At 36.0% G+C, this 23,932-nt stretch overlaps 3 protein-coding genes across 11 annotated transcripts; 1 reads left to right on the forward strand and 2 right to left on the reverse strand.

Annotated features, from left to right (window-relative positions):
• The first annotated feature begins 2,880 nt into the window (after positions 1-2,880).
• Positions 2,881-8,044, forward strand: LOC125477660 (probable WRKY transcription factor 57). 9 transcript variants are annotated; one of them, XR_007258695.1, is made up of 5 exons: positions 2,881-3,748; positions 4,876-5,019; positions 5,532-5,959; positions 7,189-7,262; positions 7,804-8,044. XR_007258695.1 is itself a non-coding variant. In XM_048585042.1 (4 exons), exons 1-3 carry the CDS (start codon positions 3,330-3,332, stop codon positions 5,941-5,943), a joined length of 975 nt encoding a protein of 324 aa, XP_048440999.1. In that variant the 5' UTR covers positions 2,881-3,329; the 3' UTR covers positions 5,944-5,959; positions 7,189-8,044. The 9 variants fall into 9 exon arrangements, 5 of the variants coding, with proteins under 5 accessions (XP_048440999.1, XP_048441000.1, XP_048440997.1 ...); XR_007258696.1 differs by having other exon boundaries at positions 7,858-8,044; XM_048585042.1 differs by having other exon boundaries at positions 7,189-8,044.
• Positions 8,045-15,111: 7,067 nt separating this feature from the next.
• LOC125477574 lies at positions 15,112-18,018 on the reverse strand. The gene has a single exon (XM_048584808.1). The coding sequence runs from the start codon at positions 17,301-17,303 to the stop codon at positions 15,603-15,605; it is 1,701 nt and encodes a 566-aa protein (XP_048440765.1). The 5' UTR covers positions 17,304-18,018; the 3' UTR covers positions 15,112-15,602.
• A 2,093-nt stretch (positions 18,019-20,111) lies between these two features.
• On the reverse strand, positions 20,112-22,952 carry LOC125477736. Its single transcript, XM_048585150.1, has 3 exons — positions 22,249-22,952; positions 21,634-21,784; positions 20,112-21,502 (listed from the first exon to the last, which is right to left on the reverse strand). The coding sequence occupies exons 2-3, from the start codon at positions 21,776-21,778 to the stop codon at positions 20,112-20,114; spliced, it is 1,536 nt and encodes a 511-aa protein (XP_048441107.1). The 5' UTR covers positions 21,779-21,784; positions 22,249-22,952.
• Positions 22,953-23,932: the final 980 nt, after the last annotated feature.

Here is a 23,932-nt window from a genome sequence, read left to right on the forward strand (position 1 = left end):
AAAAGAGTTTCTATGACATTAAAATGAATAGTCACTTGTTAAATTTACAAGGCAACTGTTCATAAATTAAATATTAAAGAACAATAAAACTCAAGTGGACTCCTGAGTAAGGAGAAAATAAAGAGTATAAAAACTGTTTTAGAGAATGAATGAATTGAGTTTGAATTGTTAATAATAAAATATTCAAAGCTTGTTAGAATAGAAAGTGTTGTCGGATATGAAAAGTTAAATTGAGTAAATAAAATAGTTTTTTTAACTCTGTTTACTTACTAGTTTAACAAAAATTTAGAGCTTCTTTTAAAGATGCTCTTCTAAGTTACTACTATTATTTTTGGGAAAATTAAGTCATTTCAAATAAACATATTTGGTTTATTATTGTAAAAAGTAGAAGAAACGACAAAGAAAATAAGGTAAAAGGAGATGAACTTTCATATGCGTATGCTCTATAAGTTTGGTAAAGCATACATTGTTCAAACTTAATTTGACAAGTGAACCACACTCGTCTATTTTCAACGAGTGAATTTTTTATCACCACCATTTAGTGTGGTGTATGCTCACCACCCTATTTATCACCGTTAGATGAGTTTCAATTTTGAAATTTGTGCTTATCCACTACACGAATCTCGAAATGCAAACTCATCTAACGGTGATAAATAGGATGGTGAGCATACACCACACTAAATGGTGGTGAGTAAAAATGCTCCCATTTTCAACACATTTTGATATATGATTATTGGTTTTAATTTTAATTAAATAAGGTTCATGAAGATGATAGCAATACTTCATCACTCTAATCTAATCATTGTGTATCATTTACCCACGTAATGCATATCTATGCGTATAATTATGACGATTTAACTCTAGAAAAAAATTGTAGTCTGTGAGTTTTTTTTTAAGTGTAGTATGTGAGTTAATTACTGCATGAGAGTATGGAGAAATGAGGAGATAAAAAATTAGGGTGTGGGATAGAGGAAGTTGGTAAATCAAAATTGCTATCCCACCCTTAGTTTTCAAGTTATATTTTATCCTCCTTGTCAAATAGTTATTCTATCTTACTTGGAAAAAAAAAAAAAAAAAGTTGGTGGCTTCGTTACTAGTCTATTCTTTTAGAAGCTGAAAAGACTCACATAGAATCGAACCCAAGACGTTCTATATAGAATACGGGTTTGAAATTCGTCTTCACCTGCTAGACTACCAGTAGTGATTAGTTATTTTATCCTCTTTGATTAACAAAGAGTTACCTTGATATATATAGACTAATGTCGAAAAAAACTTGTTCTCTATAAACAAATATAGAATTAATTTCTTTAATTAACTTATAGTCATGCCTTTGTTTATTGAGCTTCATATTTTGCATGACAAACTTCATAATTTGTTAAATATATCAGAGAAAAAGCCACAAAGAAGAGAATAAACGAATCAATACTTAACCGTACCGTAGATGGATTTTATTTTATGTTATACGTACGTGTTAATGTTATCTCAATTATTGGTATGAATAGGTGATGTTACAACTCAAGCAACATAGTTATTAAGTAGAGCCATGAATGTTGCGTATTGGGGAATTGGATAACTCATTGCAACAGTCGTACATTATATATGTACATATATGTCTTCACCATCATGCATCCATATGCCATCAATCAACATCGTTAATTAAAAACACATATTGAAAAAGATAGGGTTTGGGATTCTACCAAACTTGAAAATAAAATGACGAAAATCCTTCACAACCACATGAAGGGCCACATGACGTGTCTTCAAAATATATAAGATTTTTAGCTAAAATAGTTCATGAAATTAGTATAACTTTTGCTTTGATTTTTGATATTGAAAAGTGATAGAAATGGTTCTTAAATTTGTCTACTGTCGATCATTTTAGTCTTTTCATGAAAAATCTTTGTTAAATGGAATGCAAGTGGAGGGGTTGATTAGATAAAAATACTCTCAATTTAACAGAGATTTTTCACAGAATGACCTAAATGATTGGCGATGAACAAATTTAGTAACCACTTCTATTGATTTTTAATCTCAATGATCAAAGTGAGAAGTTATGCCAATTTCAAACACTATTTTGAACTAGAAACCGTGTATATATATATATATATAGACATAAAGGGGTGGCATTCACATAGTACCATGCTACTATTCATCAATTAAGTTACTCCACATCCGACCCTTGCAATAATGTACATGATGCATTCCGTATCCAAATGACATAAATATAAAGAACAAAGGGAAGATATATTACTTGCTTGTATAAACCCATCCATCTCATTGTAATTAACATATTTTTATTGGCTAATGTCATAATCAAAATTATTTAATTTGTGAATAACTATTTCAAGTTCATGTGCCAAAAATCAACTGAACTAAAAAGTTTTTGGTCATTTATATGTACTAATAAGGATTGAAGTATCAAAACTGTCAAATTGTTCCATACATAAGGATGTTTAAATGATATTGTTATAGGAAAACTAACGAAAAGTTCAAAACAACTTCCCTTTTAATGAAAAGTCATTTTTAAAGGTACAGTGAATAGTACCAGGGAAATGTATAAATGTGGTTTTTTGTTAAAAGTGAACAATACCGAGAATGTTTTGTTAAACCACCCTATTTTTATTGGTTTTTTGCAAAAGATCATTTTTAAATGAACGCTTTTGGTTATAATATGTATAATATTATACTAATAACAATATAATATTTACAAATGAGTGGACAATGAGGTGCACTCAATAAGTAGACATGAGTTTTGTCTTCATTTATAGATACAAACAACATTAAGAGAAAAATTCTAACGAATGCAAGAATGAATACTCTTCAATACAAAACCATCGTTCTTTTTATGTAGACGGATGCGGTGCTAGTTGCCCCATTTTCTCCTAGCTTTGCTTAAATATGAGACTCCAGTACTATATTGGAGCCATTTTTTAAGTGTTCGAAACATAAGACGGTAAACCATATATTATTACACAAGAGGAGAAAAAATTTCCTCATGATTTAAGACGTTCCGGGCACATACTTGAAAGGTTGACGGCGACTTTTCTATCTTTTCTCTATTCTCCCCCCTTCCTTTCTTCTCCATTTGATTCCTTTTTTCTAATTCATTCCACCTCCCTCCCTCTCTCCATATATTGCAACTGTGCATGACGAGACTAAGCTTTGCAGCCCCCCTTCATAAAGTTCTAAAAGCAACGCGTCCTTTCCAACACTCACTCACCAAAACCCTAATTTTCTCTTCTCTCTCCCCTCCTCCTTCTAATTCATGCTCAATTCTCACGGACGATTCCAATCCACCACTCCACGGCGGATCGTCCTGATCGATTCTCATGGACGACAACAACGAAAAACGCGATCCACTAACCACGACCGAGTTCACGACTCAGTCCACCTGGCCTCCGGGCTCCGACAGCGTCTACTTCTTCAGTACCACCCACGACAGAGACAGCAACATACTCAGCAACTTCGGCTGGAACTTCAACCCGGACGCCTCCAAACCCGATGAAGTCTTCCCCTGCCTCGACCCCATCGCCGCCGCCGACGACATGTCCGATTTGGCGGGAAATACTAGCAGTAGTCCTCTTGTTTTGGAGAACAGCAGCAGCAGTAGCAGCCCCGCCTTTCGGAGCTCCGACCTGGCCCCGGTTCTCGGATCCGCTTCGACCAATCAGTCCGCGTCTACGAGCTCCAGCGAGGATCCTCCCGAGAGGTCTGCAGGCTCCGGCGGCAAACCACCGCCCGAAATACAGTGAGTTGGGTTTCCATGATTGAGTATTATTGATTAATAATGGCTTATTGCGTAATTAACTTGCTTTTCGTGGGCTACAACTGAGGCAGGGATCTTTTTACAAAATAAATAATTAAATGGATAAAAATGAAAAATATCAGAACGGGTTTGCAAAATCTGCAATTGGGGTCTCCGTCCGTACGCTTTAGAAAGTGAGAAACTATTAGAGCTGTACCCACACACACAGAGTTCATGCAAGTTGGGGTGGCATTTTCGTAATTCCACAGAGAATTAGGGCGTGGCAAAGCAAATTTAACGGCAGGAAATGGCGTGCCAAAATTCACACTTTTTGGTAAAGAGTGAGAACATGGTGGAAATAAGGCGAGTTTTATTATATATGCTTGTTTTTAAATGATTTAGGTTTAATTAGGAACAATAATGTAATTATATGCTAGCTCTTGCTATAGGGAATTTTTTTTTTTTTTTTTTACAAACAATAACAAGATTTTATCTTGTTAAGTGAGGTCAGCTGTATGAATTATCGAACGCTACTGCGAATATTGCAATAGCATTTGTGTGAGTAAGTGATGGATGATGCATGTGACATATTTGTCTCTAAGTAGCATTTGCATTACCATAATAAAGAGAGAGTTGGGCGATGATGATATTCCTGCCATGGGATTCTTCTTTAATTTGTGGTCCATATTTTTGGATTTCTTCCTAATAATGGTGGCTTATAATTACATGCACCACCTCACTTTTAGTTGCCGACTACCGACTATGTTGAACCCTTTGCTATTGTTTGGAATTGAGAGTTAATTTAGTTTGATACGAATTACAGGTTTATTCCCTAACAGTTTAAGTTTAAGGTAAAACATAATGCATGATATACCACATTAGTGTTGACATATGTCAATATCTTCTGAGCGATCATGTGGACTGATGTCAATAATTATATGCATTACGTTTTAGTCGGATCACATTAGAAACTAACCATGCATGAATATATATGTGGTACTTTTATATGGCATTTCCGTTTAATTTGCAATATATGACATAGAATTCACTTATCTTTTGGGTTTTTTTTCTCTTTGGATTTTTCAAGATATTGTTTTTGTTGTGATAATTGTAGGTAAAATATTTTGTAGGAGTAAGGTTAAAAAGAAGGGGCCGAAGAGAATCCGGCAGCAACGATTCGCATTCGTGACAAAGAGTGAAGTTGATCATCTGGAGGATGGCTACCGTTGGCGGAAATATGGTCAGAAGGCTGTTAAAAATAGTCCATTTCCAAGGTCTGCAACTATTTAATTACCATCTCCACTAAAATGTTGGTACTTGCTATATATTTTCATTTTGAGACTGTTATCCTTGTCATCTAAATATGGAAATATTTTTCTTAATTTCTTATAACTGATAGCTTTAATTTTTTTCTTACCCTAAATTTCCAAGCCTCGGAAATAGACCTAGAGATTGTACAGATTGCGAGTGTGCCACTATCTAGCTACACTAAAAAAACTAACTTTTAATCTAAAGATTGTGAACTGAGTAGAGGGACAGAGTTTACAAATTTGGGATTAAACAACTTCAAAGTGGTTATGAATTATTGGAACAAAAGAATATTCTAACAGTTAAATGTATATGCATCATCTTACACAATCTGACACTGAATTTTTAACTGTTTATTTTGCAAACCAACAATCATTAGTTTATTAGATATGCATGCAGATATTAATCACCAGAATACATGCATTATAATTTTTATATGCAGAATCTCACACTCAATCTTTTGTTGTTTAATTTGCAGGAGCTATTATCGCTGCACAAATACCAAATGCACTGTGAAGAAACGAGTTGAGCGTTCCTCTGAAGATCCCACAACTGTAATTACCACATATGAAGGCCAACACTGTCATCATACCGTTGCATTCCCTCGTGGGGGAGTCATTGGTCATGAATCTAGCTTTGCAGGCCACCAGTTGGCTCAGCTGTCTCCAGCCTCACAGTTTATGTATTATCCAACAATTCGACCCAGAGAAATAACTAGTCCTATTAATTTGACCCCAACGGCGTCGCACCAAGCAGTAGTCCCGCGTCATGACGATGATCAAGCTGCAGGAGGATCATCCCACTTCATTGATCCTCAGCCAACCCCACCTCTTCCTACCGATGAAGGGCTTCTTGGAGACATTGTACCTCTTGGAATGCGAAATCGATGACGACTGGAGTAAAAGGGTAATAATACACCAATATTTCACTTGAATTATTTAACTATTTAATGTATATAATGAAGATGGTACTTTCTAGTTATAGGATAATGTTATTCACACACTCATTTTTACCTCACACACACCCTTATTAATCTTTTGTCATTGATCTGCTTCAATTCATTCAATTCACTAGCCGGAAATTGAGAGTGGTGTGTAAGAAGTAAAAATAGATATGTGAATAGTACTATCCAATTTATAATGCCTAGGAGAATAACTTTCATAATATAAGACGTTATAATGGTAGTGTACTCGTGGAGGTTGCTCTCTTATTATAAAGGTTCATAACCTGACGTTTGTACTTACTTCTTAACAATCATCTAGCTAGCTTATTAGGTTGAACACACGCAGATATATATTAATCACCAGAATGTAGGCAATAGTACTGTTGGTTTGAAAACCCTAGAAGTTGAAAGGATGGTGAAGACTAAGAATTATAGCAACTTAATTATATAATAATTTCGATTTCTGGAGAAGTTACTTTAGGCGCATGATTGGAAGAATGTAGCTTTTTAATTCCGAAATCTTCTGAAATCTGTGGAATTAATTAAAGTAGAGGTGTTTTCCTTTTTAATTAAAAAACACAAGCGTGAAGTATAATTGAGTGGTTCTTATTCTATATGACTAGTATATACATATAATTTTGTGTATCTAATTGTTTCCTTGTGGCTTTTTATGCACCACTATCAACATCATGTACTTCTCATTGGCTACGAACTTATCTGCTACGCTTGGGATCTTTTGCTAGGTTGCTAGGTTGTTGACTATATTTTATCTTTTGATTATTGCATGCCAACTTTAATTTCTCTTTCAGCCAAAGCAAGTTAAAGGAAGCTCTAAGACGTGATAATTCATTTTACTTTTTTTTCCTTGTGGGGATTTGGATTGATTTCATCATCTGCATATTTGCAATCCATATCTGCTCATGCGAAAGTTATAACTGTTATTCTTGGAAACCTCTGACGTTATTACGATCTCTGACAGCAAAAATTCATTTCTCAAAACATTTTTTTAGAAAAAAATATTAAAGTGGATGTCAAATCATCAAGCATGTGAGTTGAAAAATTAACGAGACGTTTTTTACATTAATTTTGTTTTCAAGTTCAGTTTTCAAAACTTGACTTGATTTTGTGTGTTTAGTTATGTTTTCAATTTTTTTAAACGAAAAACTTGTTTAGTAATTATTTTTCAATTCAGAAAATTGAGGGAGGGGGAGCAGTGGGAATCGAACCAGCACTAGGGTGCGCACATGATTGTTTTCCGCCACTATGGTAAAGTCGCCATCTACATAAAAAGCTACTTCTTTCAGCTTTCAAAACTTAGCTTCATTTTGGTTTTTAGTTTTCAATTGGTTTAAAAACTAAAAAGAGTTTTCAATTGATCTAAAAACTAAAAAGAGTTAATTACCAAACGGTTTCCAGTATTTTGTTTTCACAAAAATATAAAAGTTAAAAACTGAAATGATTATCAAATAGTACAAGAGGTGGTATGCAATCTAAGATTAATTTATGCATTCATGATATATGCCTCAAGTAAAAATAAGGGGTAGAAACTGTGTATTTATATATTTTATATAGATCAAAATATGCGTCAACTGAGAATTTGGGATTGATCAAAATATTTTAGAAAGGAAAAGGGGAAAAAGCTTACAAAAGAAGAACGGCGTATAATTCTCATTCATAATGGCTGCAGTACAAACACGCAAAAGCCTGTATTGTCCATGAGATATGCAAATTGTATTTTCGTTGATTCTAATCATGGTTTAATTAGTAGATAGTACCTACTTAATTAACGCAAATCTTTGTTGTGTAGGTGGGATATATATGTAGCATTAATATTGTTAAAGCTTGGTTAACGTATCTGCAGGCCACGCATGCATGCGGATATATTGCAGGCTTGACTAGCAGGTGCACGTAGTATCTTCAGCTTCTTAACTAGTATATATTAAGCTCTGTATGTAATTAACAGAATGTACCTCTTGACTTAGACTTTTTCCTTTTGTACATCTAATTGAACATCCTAAGGAAATTCATTCACAACGTTAATTGCGATATTTGATTAAATAATTGCTGAGATCTGATAATATATTTTCATATTAACTTTCTGATAATGATATATATATATATATATATATGTGTGTGTGTGTGGGGCGTGAGACAAGCTTCGTAGGACCATCAAGTGGGGCAGGTCAATTCCCCAAGTAGAGATGATAGAAAACAGGAGAAACTCACTGAAGAAACAATATGCAGATGGAGTCGAGAGACCCAAGCGCATGCATTGGATCACCATTGCGCAGACGGAAACCATGGCTCCAGGAGAGAAACCTAAACAGAAATCCCTCAATCAAAAGCTTCTATATCTGTGTGTGTGTGTGTGTGTGTGTGTGATATCTGTACGTGTCTACCATGCATCGATCGTTTTGAATTTGTTTCGTAATCCTTTTCGATAGGTTTATAAATGAATTAGGAAATGTAGTTAGTCGATTTGAACCTTGAAACCTATTGGTTTTTTCAGGGACTTGTGAATTGCCCTAGTTGTATAGTTGTCCGCTGAGTTTGCGTACGTATTGCTTTAGCCGACATTGCTTTTTTCACTCTGCCACTTCACCTTTGTTTATCTTTCTTTCGTCTTTTTCGGGCAATTACGTAAAGCTTTCTTACCGGCCGACTGGCGTAAAGTGCCAATTACCTGTGCGACATGATTAACTTATGTTTGCCTACCTAGCTAGTATTTCCATGCATAAGCATCATATAAATTCGTTTTGAGATTCAGAGAGGAACGTACTAACTAGTTAATTAACTGCTAATCAAGTAACGCAGTGACCAGTGACCCTCTCTTTTCGTTGGTTGATGGGCCATGGCAGTTGCTTTCTGTTTGAACTTTGACATAAATGTCCCTTTAAAGCAAAAAAAAATAAATAATAAGGAAAAGAACTTAAAAACTTTAAGTTTAATGATAAGGACAAAATAAATAGTAAAGTAAATAGTACCATGATTAACTTTTTAGTGTAAAAATATAATTTTTCGTTAAAATAAACAGTACTGTAGGCTTTTCGTTAAAACTTCAAAAAAAAAAAAAAAAAAACCTAGAAAGCACCGGTGAATAAAGTTACCCTAACTTAAGAAGATCCCTAAATATTATATTACAAATATATTAACCACTCTATTGTTGATGCCGCCGATATTGAAAAGGTACAATGGTCAAAATAGTGTTGATATATCATATTATGGTGTCTACAAATAAGGTTAACTGCAACTTAATATGAGTAAAACATAAAATTCAATCGATCTCGAATTAGCTGATAGTAAGTTTCAGCCCACGTTTTAGAAATTAAATTATACATATGGGACGAATTTGTTGCACCACTATTTTATACATTTTTTGAAATTAAATTATACATAATTTTTTGTAGAACCGTATTCTTTTATTGTCTTCACTACAAATGATTGTTTTAATTTGTTTTGGATTTATTTAATTTTTGCAAAGATGATTTATAAAGATATTCTAAAAAATAGACGGTTCAGATTGTTAAAATATATTATGAAGTGAGCCTCACAAAAACTTGTATAAATAATTGTCACGAATCCTCCCCGTGTATATATGGTTTAATTTTCATAAGTTCACTTTGTGCATCAGTGCATGCATACATTACCGGTTCCATTCCAAAAGAGCGTGTGGAGTTGCATGATTTTTTATTTTTTATTTTTATTTTTTTATCAAGAAGAGAACTTCTATTATATTAAAAATTAGTACAAGGCTTAAAAAAAGTCAGGTAAACAACAACTGATAAAGTAAAAGTTTCAAGCAAAATTAGAGCCGCTACCCAAGATACAATGGGAGGTGCACATAAAATTAGGCCCGAATGCTGAAAAAACAAACAACAAAAAAACCCTAATCTCGAGCAGCATTAACCAGATTACTGTCGCCGCCACTTCCTCGGAGAAAGCCAAACTCCAAACCTAAAAAGTAGACGCCAAATCAAATCTCCTTCACGAATCCTTGCAAAAATATACAAATAAAGTATCTTATGGGTAGAAAAATGAGGCTAAAGAGTATGTAAAATATCGTTACTGTGGCAAAAGTCATAAAACAGTTGACCTCAATGAAAATGATTGGAGGAGGAGAAGTGAGGCAGGGAGTTTCATGATTAAAATGAAGGCTTTCACCATGCATGCATGAACAAGCTTAAGTGGCATGGTGTCATGTAGTCGGAGTCTTCAATGTCAATGTCAGAACAGCAGAGGAGAGAGAGAGAGAGGACGCATGCCGTATATATTGAGCAGCTCTCTTAGTCCCAGTCATGAGTATCAGCATAGAAATTAAGAAGGTGGTCCACGACATGTGCTAAAAGCGGCGTTTCACCTGCCGCTATGTGCGCGAGGAGATATGATCACGCGCCATGGAACTTCCAGTCTCCTTTCTTGTCGATCGTCGGTGGCATAGAATATCGATAACAACGATACAATGGTACATCTGTATATCTACTGTCTATAAAATAACCATGCAACTAATTATACATGAATTAATTAACATCACATGACGATACAATTGTTATATGAAAAAACTTTTTGTCCTTATTGTACGCATTAGCGTCCCATCGTATCTAGTAGTAGATTCAGAATTCGAATCTTGGGTGGTCCCACTATTAAATGTTCAGGTTTTATAGATAGAAATAAGGGAAGCGTGAACCGCACAAAATAAATTTCAGTTTATGCACTAAGGCATTTCATTGAGCACTTCATGAGTGATATCGAGAGAATTTGTTGATATTGTCCATGTAACCTGTCGAGATATGCCTAGCAGGTATTGTATCAAACACTTATTAGGTACAAAGGGACTACAAAACATTCGAAGGGTCATCTGAAGACCTTCACATGTATATTTATGAACTCCGGATGGTCTTGGAACCACCTAAATCCCAATATGCGTCCACCCTTGATCACATCCTCATTCTAACCCTAGCAGTTGTTTACAGTTAGAGTGGTGGAAGTCTCGAACTTGTGGCCTTTGAAAATGGAGAACTTGCCTACACTGGTCTGTACGCCTAAGCCTTCATGGCATCCTAAATCAATAACACAATTTCACGTATTTTAAAATTTTTATGCCCGACTAATAATTGATTGAAATATCATCATGGCATTCCAATTTCGTTTAAGTCATCCCGAAACTGGATAACAAGTGGCAGATCATATGTCCATATTGTTACTGAGATTTCAGTAGTATGTAACGTCCCTATCAATCGACAAATATCTCGTTAGCTAATCTCCGTTAAAAGAACTGATTGAGAGTGACACAACAAATCAATTCTTCTTCAATTATTTGAGCCACGGCGGCCTTTTTTGTGGATGGGCCTAGTCGGTTTGTATCCTACAATATTGACTGTGAACACAATTATGCAAGACCCAATCCTTACAGTCTACAGGCCCAAAGTGAGGCTCCGCCAGTTTTTTACTTCTCTCTTTTTCTTTTCTTTTTTTCACAAAGCAGTGTTCGAATCTAACATAAAGAAGATAATTCAAACTCGAGTGCAAAAATATTCGGTAAATTTAGAACATTGTTAAGATTGATGTGGTTCAACTTATAAATAAAATTACTACACTATAGGATCAAAAAAGGCATGATAAAGATGTCCACCCGAAAACAAATAAAAATCAGAAACCCTAAAAGAAACCCTAGCTACCCTCGATTGTTAATGTTAGGTAATACATTTCCAACTTCTATGCAGAGATAAAAATGGAAAAAATAGCATTGACCAACCCCACTCCTAATTCTTCCATTTCATATTAACATTTCTCCATCTGAATAAATGAGTCAGCTCCTCTATCGCAACAAACAATTTAGCTTATGGTATATTCTTACTCTGATTTACGGAGAGAGGATTCAAATTTGAGTGACAGTCTGGTAGATAGGCACACTATCATGACTATTTGACTTAATTCACGTCTGCATCACACACCCATTGTAGATTTTATAAAAATTATAAATTACTCAATTTGTATTGGCAGAAGATAAAATGAGTACCAAAATCGCTACTCAAAAGTGATAGAGGTTTGTGATATGATTAAGTGAGAAGCAAATCCAAGTTGCCTAAAGAGTTAGAGAGTGCAATAATGCATGTTTGGTTTTGAAAGATTTTGGTGTTTCCTTAAGTGGTGGTTGAATATATTTGAGGCACAGACCATATGAGTTCATAATTCTATTTAGGGGCTTTTGGATCTAGGTCCAAAAACATAGGTAGTTTTTGGGACTGAGTCTAGTTATTCAATTACATATTTTTATATCAATTTTGCCCCTTCAGATAAAAATATTTAAATTCTTTAATTTTTTTTATCATTTATTCAGTTTTTAAATTTTGAATATTTAAATACTCAAACTAAAATATTATCTAATAACTACCTACTATTTATGAAGAAAACAAAACCGATATAATTTAGTAACTACCTACCTATTGTATAGTAAGAAAAATGTTTATACCTACAAAGCAGATATAATCTACCTGCAAAACAAAATAAACTACCTATTGTATTGGAAGAAAAATGCTGGGAACCTACATGGCGGAACATTGAAATATAAATATGATATAATATACCTCCATTAAAGGAACGAATTTGGAGGGAAGAATACAAAAATATCACCCATGAAAAGAAAAGACAAAAAAGAGGAGGATTGATAGAGGGAATTGTTTGGAAGAAGGAAAAAAGGAGGGATGAAACGGACTGGGGGTTAAGGTGATTATATGGCTATAACTAATCCTACAATTAAGGGATTAGTTAAACGACAAATAATCCCATAATTAAGAAATTTTGTGTATTTACAACAATTCGTAAGCCTGAGGGGTAAATATGGTACAAACCACAAATAAGCATACGTGGAATTTCAATTATTGGACCTATTTACATAATGCAATTGATACTCCTCTCAAGTGCTTCTTGATTCGAGTTGATGCAATGCAAAGCTGACTCGAGCTTTTATTGCCCTAAAAAAAAGGTGGTCCTGAGGGCTGAGGTCGTCCACAGAACACACACTACACTCGGATGATGGAAATCATGGAATGAATATATTTAGTTGGAAAAAATGCACAATTTGTGACGAATAAAGGTAAATGAGTAGTACTGTGATTCTATCGAGTGGTATAACCAATTCATTTATATATTAGGCAGAAATAGCGATATGCAAATTTATAAAAATATCGATGAATATACTGATATTGGTTACCTTCAACATAAATTATGGAAATTTACAATGGGGTAGTTATATAATTCATTCAGATTTAGTCGAAATTATAAAAAAATTTCGCAAAAGAAAAATTCGAAAGTTAGAAATCTGTAATGAGTTCTGACAAATTTTCTATAGTGAATAAGTAAATATCATTGGTACTAATTGATTTTCCTATGTTTCGCTGATATAGGGTGGAGTTTCTATTTCACCCGTCTTTCCATATCGATCATTGATTTTTCGAATATTTTGATGGTAATACCGACAATTTCATGAATAGTTTAAACACTAATAACACGTGAATTGAGTACTAATACAATATTCAAAAGCATAAATCAATTGTTTGTTTATGTTAAAAAGGAAAATTAAATGTACCACATAATTGTATTTCAATACCAAACAATATTTTTTCCAAAATTTAGATTATTAATATACGTTTTCACATGTCACTAATTTAGATGATTTAAAACAAACTCAAATGCTTAGTGGTAGGTGCTATGTAACCACCTTGAACCAAAGTTTCTTCCCCATTGATGAAAAGTGCACAGTGGACTTTGATTCCTCATGATTCCACAAACTAATTATATTTCCTTAATCCAATATTTCAACCTTGATGTTTAAGATTTATCCTTATCTCCAACAACCCCAAATGCTCAATTCTATCTGCAGAAGCTTTTTCAATTTTCGGGATCCCCTAATGTACAAATCGTAATGGGAAACAATCATTCAAGGTCATTGTAGCATAGTAGTAAGTATTCTCGCCTATCACATGGGTGATCTAGATTTGATCCTTGGCAACATCAATAAAGCAGTGGCGTTTTAAAATTCATACAGCCGACTCCACTTAATATGATAAAGCTTAATGATTGTTTGTTGTATTAGATTGAAAAAAGACTAATTGTAAAGCAACCACAAGCAAGAGTGGCTAGGAGCTTTGTTATATGTAATCATAATTTTAGAGAGATGCAATTGCAAATGCAGATGTGAATGTGAATACACAGTGAGAGTGATTTAGGGTTGTAAATGATGGAGGAAACTTCTCTCCCAACATTTTAAGTGGCACCACTTTCTAATATTTCCCCATAAAGCAGGTGGTCCTTGCAACTTTTGGGATAAATCCATTTTCAACACTGATTCGGTGCTTAATTGGCAATCAGTCTGAAGTTCTGAACGGTCACAATTACAAGTGGAGCTAGTTATGTAAGGTGTGACGCAATTAGTCCTTGTTTCATTTTTTTAAGATTTACATCGAGAGAGACTTATATGCATTTTTTCGAAACTCTTATTATAGTGTCCTAAATCAATCCTAAAATATTTAAGTCGGAAAGTAAAAAGTCATATCATTATTTTGTTGACTGCAATGTTACTGTAGAGTCTGAAGAGGTAGATGTAAGTTCTTTCCGTTCAGTTAAACACAAAACTAAACCAGATAAATACTTACTACGGCTTATGAGTGTCCGAGAGAGTCTCGGACGATACCAAAAAAGATATAGCCCATGATAGCACGCCGCACCAAAAACTTAACCTAATAAGCTAAGACATGGGGTCCTACTCCTAGGTGATGGAAAGTGACACTTGATCAAATGTGGCCTTCATAAATGAGGTAATTTTCAAGAGCAAACCTTTCTCCCTTCTCTTTTACTTGTAACTTTAAATGGACAAGTTTAAAGAATTGAGATTCTCTCTGAATCTCAAAGTCTAGAGTCGATACATTAAGAAATCTGGACTGTACAAGAGAGAGATTCAAACCTTTAGTTTGTATAAGATGAGTCAGTAAGGTAGGACTAATGAGTGGTCTAGATCTCCAAGTCCGTCTCAAAACCTCTCCAACTTTTGGTTTTTATATCATCATACTCCTCTTAATTTTATAGTTGAAAATTTGTTGATAAACAATATTATAAGACATTCCAAAACAGTGTAGGAGAACATATAATAATTTAAAATTGTCAGAGAGAGAGAGAAACAATAAGTTCCTAATAACTATTTGTTTTGGGAAACAACAGATCAAAGTGCCCTACAAATGAGAAAGATGATGAAATAAATTATTTAGAAGAAAAGAAAAACTAAAAGAAGATGGAAAATTGCAAGAACAACTCAATTCTTCCACTCCCTTAAACTAAAAGTTGCAACCATTACCTCTGCAAGGCATCCTTTGAACTGATGGGACCCAAAGAGACAAAAAATTAACCACATTGCCTGTACTTTGCCTTCATTTGCATCATTACAGTTGCAGATAATGAGACCCACCAAAAAAGTTTCATGCTATTGTTGCTTCTTCTTGCACGAAAATTCTAAAATGGACCAATTGAATGAACGGTTGGATGTACAATTAAGAATTTAACGTCGAAAGATGCATACTATGTTTCGGTTCATGTTAAAAAACCCCATCTTCCGACCTACCATGCCATGTATTCAAAATGGTCATTTGCTTCATCCTCCATTGGAGCTGGAAGATTGAGATCAAATGGTGCTGTGATTTCAGCCTCATGAGGAGGGGATTGATCAGGTTCTTGCTGCCCAAGTACCACAGTTTTGACTTCACATCCCCCAACAAAATGTGACCTTTTGTGACCGCCCAAAGCCTGGCCTGACCTGAAAACCTTGAAGCAGAAGGGACACTCATGCCCCTTGCTTTTCTTGGACCCTGAACATCTCCTTGCACTGCCACTGAAGTCCTGATCATACATTGGTTTCTTCCCACTGCAATGCTGCTCAGCAAGCTTGCTGCTTTCGGGTGTCGGAATTGGAGAGGGATCGGTGTCCATGCTGTTTTCCCCACTCTCATAGATGGACTCAGAGTAAGCAGTGGTCTTGGTGTGACTTGCTCTGTGCGTCCCAAGAGCCCTGTGAGAATGGAACGTTTTGTTACATGTCAAGCACTTGTATTTTCCGCTCTTCCGTGTAATTCTGCAGGGTTTGACATTGGAAGAATCATCAGCAATTGGTCTGTGAAAAGTTCCATTCTTGGTTGTATTTCTCAATGCATACTTCAAAGTCCTTCTATCTCCATGCACTTGATCAGGATTACGATCTTCTGCATTTGACACATCCTTGCCCAATTCAGATTCGACACAAAAACCCTTCCTTAATTTCACATCATAGGACTCATATCCCTCGATTCTGGATCCAAATTCTGCTCTACCCTTGTGAAATTCACCATTCCTAAAAAACCCATCTTCTGAAACTTCCGAATCAACTTTCTTAGGTCGTTCATGTCTAAAATACCCGGAATCAGAATTGTCAGAAACATCCATCTCTTCACAGTAGAACTTTTTCTCTCTTGCTCTCTTCATCCCTATAACATCACTCACTTTATAGGCACGGTTCATACCTTTCTTAGTACTAATCCTCACATCGATAGACGATGATTTCGCCTCCAAAACCACAGAGTTGTTGTCTGAAGACTCAGCAAACGAATTCAAACCCCCTTTACTACCCGAATCGCGTGACAGCATCATCAAACAAATAGCAACTTCTTGCTGCTCTTGCTCGATTCCGGAACCACCAGATGACGAACCACCATTTGCCACAGAAGAGTAAACATCCAGATTCTGCTGCTTCAATCTTTTGGAAATCCTTCTCTGCCTCGGAGGAGCCGATGCCTCAGTATCCGACTGACTGTTCATTACATCAAGCAGCTTCTGCTTCTCATCGAACTCTGAGATTTCTTCAAGCTTGTTCATCAGCTTCTCCTTCTCCGAGTGACAAGCCATGTGACCACACAGAGCTTTCAGTGACTGAAACCCTTTGCCGCATACTTTACACGCCTCCTCCTGCTGCAACTGGAAACTGGGGCTCGCATCCGAAAACCTCCATGTTTTCTTGGGGTTTTCTCTGAGAGAATACCCAGAATGCCCACCATCTAAAGGTGAAAATTTTACAATCCTAGAAGCAGCGTTGGCTATAATTTCATCATCTTCTTCCTCTTCTTCTTTTTGAATAGCTGGTTTTTTGTTCAGAATCTTCAGATGGGTTCTTATGTGACCACCCAATGACTTCCCACAGGGGAACCTTTTGCTGCAAAACTTGCACACAAATTTCTTTTTCTGGTTCTGATTGTTCTGATCTTCTTTCTCCACGGTTGGATTTCTCTCCATCACTCAATAGTCAAAACCAAAAGATGGGGCAGCAGTAACAAAGTAAAATTAGCAAGACTCACCTCAAACGAAGTAGCTAGAATGCAGCATTATTCGGTTCCCTGGTTGCAGTAAAAAATACCCAAATGGCAGAGAGAAACAGAGCACAATCTCTCTCAGATCGAGCTAGCAGCTGGAGAAACAGATCACAAAGTTTGAAGCTTTATTACAGGTGATGAACAGATGGGAGAATTGAAGTGTTGAGATGTGACGGTTTTGTGAAGTACGAGATCCGACCCAACAAAACGGACCCTTTAAATTCCATATCAAAGTATAACCCACAATCCCTTTTTTCAATGTTGAAAACAAAATTTGGGATTAAATCGAAAAGATCAAATTTTGGGGCAATGGGTTTCTTCTCGCCAGTGATGGCGATGAAGAGGCCTGTAAACACAATCAAGGCTTAAGCCATGACTGATTCAGAGATTCTTCTCTCTCACTTTCTCTCTCTAGCTTGTGTTATAGTCGGAGGAGAATTCCATGCATGGAATGGAAGCAAAAGATAAAAAGTAAATAAAAGATTGGCAGCACGTGTTGTCAAGTGAGACGTCTTCGCTGCTCAACTGGACGGCCAGGATTGCTGGGTGTGTATTGAGGATCCCAAGGTTTGAGGAGTTACACGTCTAGCAAGTAAAATATATATGGTAACATTCTTCACGTACTTTGTTTTTACTTCCTACACATTCTTATTAATTTTATGTCATTGTTGTTTTTTAATTCATTCGTTCCTATGGTCGAAGACTGAAATGATTGTGTGAGAAATAAAAATAGCCGTGTGGATAGTACTAACCAATAAAATAGTGTAAAACTGAAACATCATCATCCAAACTATGCCTTAAACTTGTCTTTGCTTGTAATTGTAGAGAAGCACAATCCAAAGGTCAGGTCGTTATTGTCCTATAAGCTTCCTATGGTCATATAGTTCAAGGATTGCTGGGGACAGTCTTCAACACGTCCATAGGTGACTCTTAGCTGTTGATGCAATTGCGAGCTTTTATGCGTCAATAAGAGTAATTGCGTCTAGCAAAGTCCGAAAAGGAAATGTATTTGCATAAATGATAGGTATATGTCAACATATTAATGAGTTTTCTTTACTTTCTAATCCCTTTCCCACTACATTAGTATACGACTGGTCTTTTGTAAAACAATGTTTATATATGATTCAAGGGCTGAGATTGAAATCATCAAACTAATCTTGAAGTTAGATGCTGACTAAGATGACACATGTTGTTCCCAATTCATCAAAGACCAAAACAAAATGTGTAAGTTTCAATTCATAGAAAGTCACATTTGCTTAGTAATTACCAGTTTCTTTGATCAAGTCAACCGCCCATATTGTAGTCATCTTCTTGTCATATATCCATTGCAGATGTTTAATTATTAAAATTCCATGCTTACCATTTTCCAGATCATATTTTTTGTTTAAAACTCATATGAAAATTGGGTAAGGGAAAATTCTCCGCTCGGTTGTGTCTTCTAATCTTTATTATTTGTATCTATTAAAAAAAAATTAAAATATCAATAGACATGCACACTATTCTAACCAATAGATCAAACGTAACTTTTTTGGGCTAAGCTTAATGAGTTCTAAAGTTCATAGAGCTGTTTGACATCTTGTAATTGGAAATGGATCATCTTCAGATCCCTTCCACCTGAGCCTACTGAGCATAAAATTCGGACCATTGAAATTTGATTAAACGACTAAAGTTATTATAACGTTAATAAGATCTCTTATTTTTAGTCGTTAGATCAAATTTCAAGGACCCAAATTTTATGCTCAATTGGCTCAGGTGGAAAGGGGTCCTTGTAATTGACCAAAATTTTGCCAAATCAGCTGAAGAATTCCACGTGGCCAACACAAAAGAATTAAAGAATTCAACCACCCATTTTCGACAAAAACAAAAAAAAAACACCCATTTTTTAAAGCATTGACTTTCAAGATAAGAGAATCGCAATTGCAGCATGCATGTCAGTCCTTCCGCATTATAAAGTAACCGATTCCCTCCGAACCCAAAGAGTTGAGTTGAAGGATTAAATGATCCAGATCATTAAAATTTGATTCAACAATTACAATTATTATAACTTTTAGAAGGACTCTCTATTTGTAGCCGTTTGATCAAATTTCAATGATCGAGATCATTTGATCCTTAGGCTCAGTTTATTTGGATTCGAAAGGGATCCTATTCCCATTATAAATTATGAGCAGAGTACTTAAAGACCCAACAGGATACTCTCTAGATCCTTTTGGTGAAAATTCTGAGAATTCGTAAATTATGTTCGTTTATCGTATAATCAGTTTTTTTTTCAAGCACGGTTTGTGTTTAATTTTAAATATAAATATTTAAAATGATTTATGAGTACGATCAACGGACACGATTCACGAATCCTCGAGATTCTTATAAAGAGGATCCGGATTCCTTAAAGACGGCTGCAACCATACAAAGTGTGGCTGCCTGCTATGGGACAGTAAATAAAGAGGTAATGAAGCTGCACACAAAATTACAAATGACAGGAATATTCCAATGAGAAAACTTGACATATACAAGAATAATTGATTCCATGGGTTTTTGTACAAAAAGAAACACCGGATATCAAATCACCTGTGCTTCGGGCAAAAAATATTAATAAACAGAAGAAAAAAAATGGAGAAAAGCTCCCTTGCATAGAAACTTAGCTTCCAATCTCAAAACTTAGCCCCCACATGAGCTTTACAGTATTTACAGTAACGATTATTTGGGTTAAAAGAATTATTTCCTAAGCCACCGGCGACTAGCCACCAGTTGGAGCCTTGCGCTCATCCGTCATCCTGTAATCCTCCATGCCTTGATCGAATATGTCTTCAATCATACTCCACGTCGGCAGTAGATCATCGCCTTTCATGGTGTCCACCGTGAATCTGGCGTCCCAAACTTTAGCGTTGCAAGGCTCCAATAAATATGCATGACCAGCTACATCACCGGATGCATCCGGTTGGCTATCCAAGCATTTGCTGTGAGAGTCATGCGTATAGGACTGAAATTCGAAAGATACGCACGAGTCATCTTGGAAATCAAATTCCTCTCCAGTACACGCTGAATTCTTTTCCCAATCCCCAACTGTATCAAACTTTCCTTCGTTAACTGAGTTCAGCATGTATGATTGTGCTACATGATCTATCCCGCCATCTTCTTCGCTAGAATCTCCTCCAACATGCCCCACATCACCATCACCGTCACCGCCATCATCATCGCTACTATCTTCTTCTGAGTAATCCTCTTCATGGTCCAAATGATCATCTTGATAATAAGGAGACTCAATAACAGAGTCTTCATCATCTTCAGCAATTCTCCCGTCATTGGAACCCCCATCGTTTACATGCCACTCATCATCATCACTATCTATGTCTAGTATACTGGACCTGTTCTGAGCACCCCGCGTGCGAAGCATGAACACATTAAAATAATAGCTGATCAGTTCCCTTTTACTTCGAGAAGGGAACACTGCAGACAACTGCTTCCAAAACTTCCTCCCCAATGATGCAGGATTGGAGTAAACAACCTCAAGAAAGGTCTGCTCTTCTTCTTCACTCCATCGTTGTGCCACTTCCTCCCCCATGTCACAAAACCCCAACTTCACAAACTTTTCATTTCCAAGGGTTCTTCTAAGTTCTTCCCGTGCTTCCATGACATGCTGTCGCACACACCTGACTGAACCTGCGTCCAGGCAGCTACAATCTGTTCGACCAAGTCCAACCTTATCACACTCAAGTGCTGATAGGTCTGACACAGGCATTGGAATGACACATGTTCCTAAAAGCTTTTCCTCACTGTCATTATTAATCTCAACTTTCTGATCCGACAAATTCATGTGTCCACTCCAAGTGGGGATAATGGCCTGATGATCTGGTCCAACAGGAACTTGTTTTCTTGGAGAGCAGTCAAACAAAGAAGAATAAGCATCCTTGAAAGGAACAAATGTTCTCCTTGGGAAGTCAAATTTGAAATCCTCAGTAGGAGTTGAACAAGCATCTGGTCCAGACCGCACATCTTCTTCACCACAACTCCTAGTTACCAATGAGAAGGAAGCACAACCCTTGTTGACAGATGTTGAAACTTCAGCAACACTATATTTTTCAAGAACGTCACGCCACTGAGATTTGCAATCACCATTCCGATTCTCCCCTGAATTATGGAAAACAAGATTAGACTTCACCATGAATCTATCAAAGCAACCATGTTCAGTAATTAAAATAGCAGGCTTTATTAGCTACAAAAAGAAAACGAAGGTAATGTAATCCCAAAATAACATTTACCTGAAACACAAGTTTTTCGGGGAGCACCATTACAAGAAACAGCATCAGAAAATGGTGAGCGTCTATCACCGAATTCATGCTGTCTTGAGTGCTTATAAGGAAGCTCCTGGAACTCGACATCATCAAAGGGTCTTTTGAATCCCATATTAACCTGAAGCCCAAATAATTTTCTATGAAAATTTTGAAAATATGCATGACAACACCAACAACAATAATACTTAGGCGTTTAGCAGAAAAAAAAAACTACATTTTTCATAGAAAATTTTCCAAAGCCAAGACTGCAGCCATGTAACGTTGCTAATCCAAACCCGCCAAAACCCGCATAACTTGCTTTCAATTGCTCACCCACTTAATCAAAACACCAACATATCTTCACTTGAACACAGGCCACTTAAGCCTTTTTTATCATTTCACCAGACCACATATTCCAACTTAAGCTAACCATTAACTAACAAAATATTTTCAATAATATCAATATTCAATCTCAATACTGTTTCCATTTATCAGATTTATTTGTCAGCATAAGAATAATAATGATAACTGATAGGGCAAAAAACTCACAATAATTACAACAAAACCCATCACAAAATTAAAGTGACAACAACAAAATTGTACCTCTACTAATTCTTCGGAGGAACAGTAGACGGCTTAAGTAATACAATTGAACGCTGAATTATGAACAGAAACAGATTTATCGGCCTTAGGAACCGTAACCCTAATCCAATTTTACCAAATAAAGAAGGTGATTTTTTTTAGAAACCCTAACCCTAGAAATTGCAATTGACAAGTGAAATCGTGAAATTATTGACAAAAATATGCACGAAATAGCGACAGATAGGTGAGGCGAACAAAACCCCTAACAGAAATTACACAAAGAACAAACCCTAATGAGACGAACTCTACGAAACCCTAGAAATTCGACGCGGCCGAAAAAATATACAAAATTAGGAGCAAATTCGAGAGGGCAAAGCAAGAAGACAGAAAATAGATCCAATAAACAAGAGGGATTGGAATATTACGAGGCGAAAGGGGCCGATTCAGAGTCGAAACCCTAGAATTGTGCGAGGCCAACGGATTGGGTTGAATTTGGGATTAATCGATAGCGGAGGTTCGAATTCAAACAAACGGACAACCGATTCAACGATTATGATAAGAAATTTGGGGAAATCTGGAAACAAATTTAGGTCAACCTGCTTGGGATCGAATCGGAAGGGGATGACGATGAAAGATAAAGGGGCTACGGTTCGTGGATTTTATGTAAAAGAAGCGGTCCAGGTGGTAAAAAAACCGGTTTAATCTTGATACCGAGAGAGAGTATTGGTGTGGGCTGGAGCATATATAAGCCGAAAGGGCTGAAGCCGTCTTTTGTGGAATTGAATTTACGATAAGGTCCCTACTGTCTAATGTTATCGTTTGAAAAAAATAGAGAAAAATAAAGAGAGTTTAATAGGAGAAAGCTCCTCACAAACTCTTTTTTTATAAAAAAAATTCCTAGCCATTTGTTTTTACCTTTTTTTTTTTACCCAATTTGTTTTTACTTCTTTTTTGGTAAAATAAAAAAAATAAAACCAAATTAATTTTCTTTCTACTCAACTCTGATATCATATGAAGTGACGTCTTACTTTTAGTCATCGAGTCCAAAGATAAGGACAATCTTCCCAAATAATACATTCGTAAGTTCAAACTCGGATTGAAAAAAACAAAAAACTGTTAAACACTTATAATATTGAATAATATGTAGCATTTGATGCTAGTGATAGCGTGACAAATGATGAAATTTCCAATTCACCGAATCTTTATAAGAAAAGTCATATTGCGCTTGGGGATAGATCTAAAGGGGGACCCGAGTGGTTAGGGACCACCTGAAAGCCGGTAAATGATCCTTTGAAGGACCTTCGAGGACCTCTCGATTCTCTTGGAAGGTGGTGGTGGAAAGGTGGTCGGGACCTCTTCGGTTCCATAGATATGCGGCAGTTGATCGGCAGAGAAGCTGCAATGTTGGTGGTGACGCTTTGCAACTATGGTTGTTTGTTGGAAGAAAATTTGGTTGCCCACCTCTTCGGTTTTTAGTTCTATTTCCGTCTCAAAAATTCTTGGATTGTACATGCTAAGACCACTTAAAATTAGGTATTTGATTACGAATTTTAAAATGAAATTTGGTTGCTATATTATAGTGTAAGTTGCTCGGTGTTACAGTGTATATGCATTCATTTTATATTTTGTTTTGACTAGACAGAGATTTGCCAGACCAGCAACGGGATGCCGTGGTAATGGTGTAGGAAAAAAAAAAAGAAAAAAA

This window comes from the organism of the source record quoted next, unplaced genomic scaffold (genome assembly GCF_019419815.1).
Source record: "Pyrus x bretschneideri cultivar Hongxiangsu unplaced genomic scaffold, Pyrus_bretschneideri_v1 Contig22, whole genome shotgun sequence".
Lineage (NCBI taxonomy): Eukaryota > Viridiplantae > Streptophyta > Magnoliopsida > Rosales > Rosaceae > Pyrus > Pyrus x bretschneideri.

Coding starts and splice junctions, on each gene's coding strand:
- LOC125477736 (XM_048585150.1), bottom strand. CDS start 21,778: ATGGGATTCAAAAGACCCTTTGATGATGTCGAGTTCCAGGAGCTTCCT. Junction 21,503..21,633: donor CCGAAAAACTTGTGTTTCAG/GTAAATGTTATT, acceptor TCCATAATTCAG/GGGAGAATCGGAATGGTGAT.
- LOC125477574 (XM_048584808.1), bottom strand. CDS start 17,303: ATGGAGAGAAATCCAACCGTGGAGAAAGAAGATCAGAACAATCAGAAC.
- LOC125477660 (XM_048585042.1), top strand. CDS start 3,330: ATGGACGACAACAACGAAAAACGCGATCCACTAACCACGACCGAGTTC. Junction 3,749..4,875: donor AAACCACCGCCCGAAATACA/GTGAGTTGGGTT, acceptor AATATTTTGTAG/GAGTAAGGTTAAAAAGAAGG. Junction 5,020..5,531: donor AAAAATAGTCCATTTCCAAG/GTCTGCAACTAT, acceptor TTTAATTTGCAG/GAGCTATTATCGCTGCACAA.